General features: G+C 44.1%; 1 protein-coding gene across 1 annotated transcript; it reads right to left on the bottom strand.

Moving 5' to 3' along the window:
* Nucleotides 1–1,874: 1,874 nt before the first annotated feature.
* On the bottom strand, nt 1,875–3,422 carry LOC146853736 (endogenous retrovirus group PABLB member 1 Env polyprotein-like). Its single transcript, XM_085650383.1, has one exon. The coding sequence runs from the start codon at nt 3,420–3,422 to the stop codon at nt 1,875–1,877; it is 1,548 nt and encodes a 515-aa protein (XP_085506509.1).
* Nucleotides 3,423–3,852: the final 430 nt, after the last annotated feature.

A 3,852-nucleotide genomic window follows, 5' to 3' on the forward strand; every position in this document is an offset into this window, starting at 1 on the left:
AGTCCTGTAACTTCAAGTCTCCACTAACAACTCTCCTTGTCTTAATATGTCCACCATGTTTAAATTGTGCCCTGGCAGAAAATGTTTAAAACTACATTAAATAGCATTCTTTTGATTTCGTGCCCTACAGCAGGAAGGAATATCGACTCAGTGACTGCAAATGTTGCTGTTTGAATTGACTCTGCTGTCACTCAGCTGGCCTTTGTAAACATGGTTAAAAAGCACAGAAGGAAACCCTGTGCTCTGTGGTATTCACAAGATCTAAAACAAATATGTAGATGCCAGGAACAAATATGGAGGAGAGATAACTGCCCTCAGGAAAAAAATAAATATAAATTACTGGTTAGTGACTACAAGTCTTAAATCATAGCGGAAAAATCCAGATCTTTCACAGATAAAATCAATACTGCTAAAACGTCCTCCAAAGAGTTACTCAAAACAGAAAAAAATTTAGCCAACTGTGATAATAAAAACACCATTAGTCCTGACCAAACCCAATGGAACAATTAGAGGATTTTTATCTATGGTCTTCACTGCTTCACTGCTTCACTGCTTTCAGCCTTCTTTCTGGTGAGAAGATTGCTAAACTCATTGAAGCCATCAAATCTGGTGCACCCAATGACCCTTGCCCTCCTAATATTCTCCATGAGGTATGAGATACTGTTTTTGTTCATTTTTCAGTAAAAACTAATGACTTCTGGACACTTTCCTGCAGCTTGGAAAAATGCCTTTGTACTTCCTGTTTTAAAAAAAAACCTTCTCTTGACTCCCATGACACGAAGAACTACTGGCCCATCTCACGTCTTCGTCTATCTGCTGCGATTTAGGAGAAAGCAAATAATGCAGCTATCATGTCGTTCCTTGATGAACACCATCTTTTGGACTGATGTTAGGGCTGGTCAGACAGGTGCTAAGATACAATCTCCTGCCCCCACCTGAAGGACTGGGCTATTCTAAGGCCCAGCGGTGCCAGGGGACAACACCTGAAACCTTCGTGGGTTACCTGTTTCGGCGTACAAAACACAGAGACTCGGGACACTTCCGGCGGCGTCAAAGATCAGCGTTTATTTACTGCAGGGATACAGAAGTCGCAAGAAGTACACAACGTGTAGGTTCTGGGAGACTGCTTCAAATTGCACAAGTGGATCGCTCCTTTTATACACATTTTGGTCATAGAACAACATGGCAAACAAAGGTTACAATTTAGTTCCCACAGTAAACTTCAAAAGGGTCGCATTCATGTTTCAGAAACACGGAATACAATTTCAGCTTCATTGCCGGTTCCCAACTGTAAAAGCAGATCATCCTCACATTAAGCACATTCCATTCTGACTGTAAACACATTAAGAGGAAGGACAGAAACAGATGCAAAGGAAGAACAAGGATGCACAACAGATTAGAAACGAGTGTAGAGGGTAATAACGGAAACCAGATCACCGAATCAAAGGCCTCGTGACTAATGCAGGCATGACTGAAACAATAGACCAGTACGGCAAGATGAGCCCTGAGCGGGGCCATCTGCCTCTGCCATGTCATTTCCCTCATCATAAAAGACACCCTCAAAGAAACACGTGTCTTCCGTAAAAGCTTGGGAATCCCAGGGTCACAAAGCGGACAAGGTCCGTTCGCTGGCTACTTGAGGGCAAGAGACAAAATGGATGCCACATCTAAAATGGAACCCAGGGGTTCGAATGGACATACCTAGAAATGAGACGATCCATACGTAGTAGCATAGCGAAAACGCGTACACCCACTAAACTCGTCATTTGCGGTTCGCTGATACCAGATTCGTCCATATTCAAAACACACCCAAAAGTGTCGTTCCGATTCACACGGAACCTCAGACGCTCCTTTTGCCCTCATGTAGGCAAGCACTAATCGAGATCGGAGTCGATTTCGATATTCATCAGATCGTTCAGCTGTTGCTGGAACATCATTCTATCCATCAATGTCTCCTTGGTAACAGATGGCCGTCTTATACACGCTGTAGCACAAAGACTACATAAGGCAGGACCACACTGCACACAAAGACAACACGTGAATAGAAACGTTCCAACAACCCCTACGATCATCAGAATCTTCCAACCCCAAGTGGATAGCAGGCCCCAAAACCATCCTAGAAGTGTCCAATTACCCTCGTCCACGTGTATGGACTCAGAAATTTTATGCAACTTCGAGATGGCTTGGTAAACAGTTGGAGCGTTGTCAGGAATGAAAATGCAACAGCTCGAATGGATAACTTTGCACACACCACCTCTATCTGCAAGAACAACGTCGAGAACCATACGGTTCTGCAACGTCATAAGTCTATCCGCCTGAAGTTCTGCTGTTAAATTGCCAAGAGCGCTCGCAGTTATGTTAGCAGTCATCTCTACCACACGGGTCAATTGTCTCAGGTTTCTACTATTTACCATAGGTCCCCAAAACGGCAAGAAACCCTTAAAGAAGTCTCCTGCTTCTTGACCAGCAGTATCCTCTTCACTAATAACGCCTCTCACAACTCTAGTCTTGTGATAGTCCGAGGCAACTGAAAAGGTCGGTGGCAAAAGATTCGCGATATAACAGGTACCCGAGAAGTCACGGGGCAACCATGTATATGCACGTTCATAACATACGAAATAGGTACCCTTGGCAGTCAGAAAAACAGGGGAAGAGAGCATCGGGAGAACATACGTATCAGTGCAAGCACTGTTCCCGAGTTGCGCTCTCGGATTTCGACCAAGACCCTTCAAGCAGAAATTACCGAGGTGGGGTACGATCCATATTGGAGACGAGCTCTTGAGCTGTCTATAACCCACTGACGTACTATACTCAGCTTCACTCAGGTCCTTATAGGCTTGCACCTCTTCATCTGGAATAAGCGATGCATCAAAAACATCTCTATCTAAATCCGCAATCGCTATCGCCAAAGGCTTGTGGTACGGACCAGGACCAAAGTTTGCAGAGCGTGGCTCTCGACTGGGGTAGGAATCTAGTGCACTACGGAACATAGTTTGGAAGGCTCGAGCTGACCCTTGGGAGCTATAAGGGAGAACCAGATACGGAATACCCCTATCCATGGTATGTGGCATTAACCCACACACCCAACAGTTGGTAGTGTTCATTACCAACTGATGCTGATGTAGGAGCTGAACAAAGGAGTTATTCATGAATTCCGCACGTCTAACCTGTTCATGTTGTGGCAGAGGATGAAAGGAATGTGGTGAAACAGTGGTAGTAGAACTTGGTTTAGGAGAAAGAGTAGGTGAAATGGAAGGCAACAACGACTGTATTCCGAAATACACTCCACCCACCAATAGCAGAGATACAGTCAGAAACAACAGAAATACCTGGAACAAAAAACACTTCGTTCTTACAATCTTATGCAATTTTGATCTTTGCGCCGACATCCTTTCTACTTCCAACAGCTTAGAGAATGCCATCCTCTAAAAACCGTCCGTGCGTACTTGACGCACTTCGTTCTGAGTAGCGATTATCAATTCCCAGGAGTTCCCAGGAGTCGACAAAAAGTAACCGACCTAGTGTCAGAAACCTGCTAAACAGAAAGGAGTACCCGCACGGCCCTACGGTTAACCCGGATGATAGGTTTTCCTAAACACGCAGCTTAATACAAATCTCTTCAGCTGTGAAAAGCATACATAAAAACTCAAAAATGCAGAAAGGGATGTAATTGTTCGTAATGTTCTTGACAACGGGAAAGGAAAAAATATAAGGAAAATTTTATTAGTCTCTGTTACGTGGACGAAGAAAATATCGATCTCTTCCAGGTCGAGTCTGCTCGTCAAACAATTGTTCAGCTGGTAAAACAGTGTTCAGTCGATTGGATGATGATTCAGACCTCGAATTCTCTTC

The sequence above is a fragment of the Triturus cristatus genome, chromosome 4_1 (assembly GCF_964204655.1).
Source record: "Triturus cristatus chromosome 4_1, aTriCri1.1, whole genome shotgun sequence".
Taxonomy (NCBI): Eukaryota; Metazoa; Chordata; class Amphibia; order Caudata; family Salamandridae; genus Triturus; species Triturus cristatus.

Excerpts from the sequence above, each read along its gene's own strand:
- LOC146853736 (XM_085650383.1), bottom strand. The coding sequence starts at position 3,422 with ATGGCATTCTCTAAGCTGTTGGAAGTAGAAAGGATGTCGGCGCAAAGA.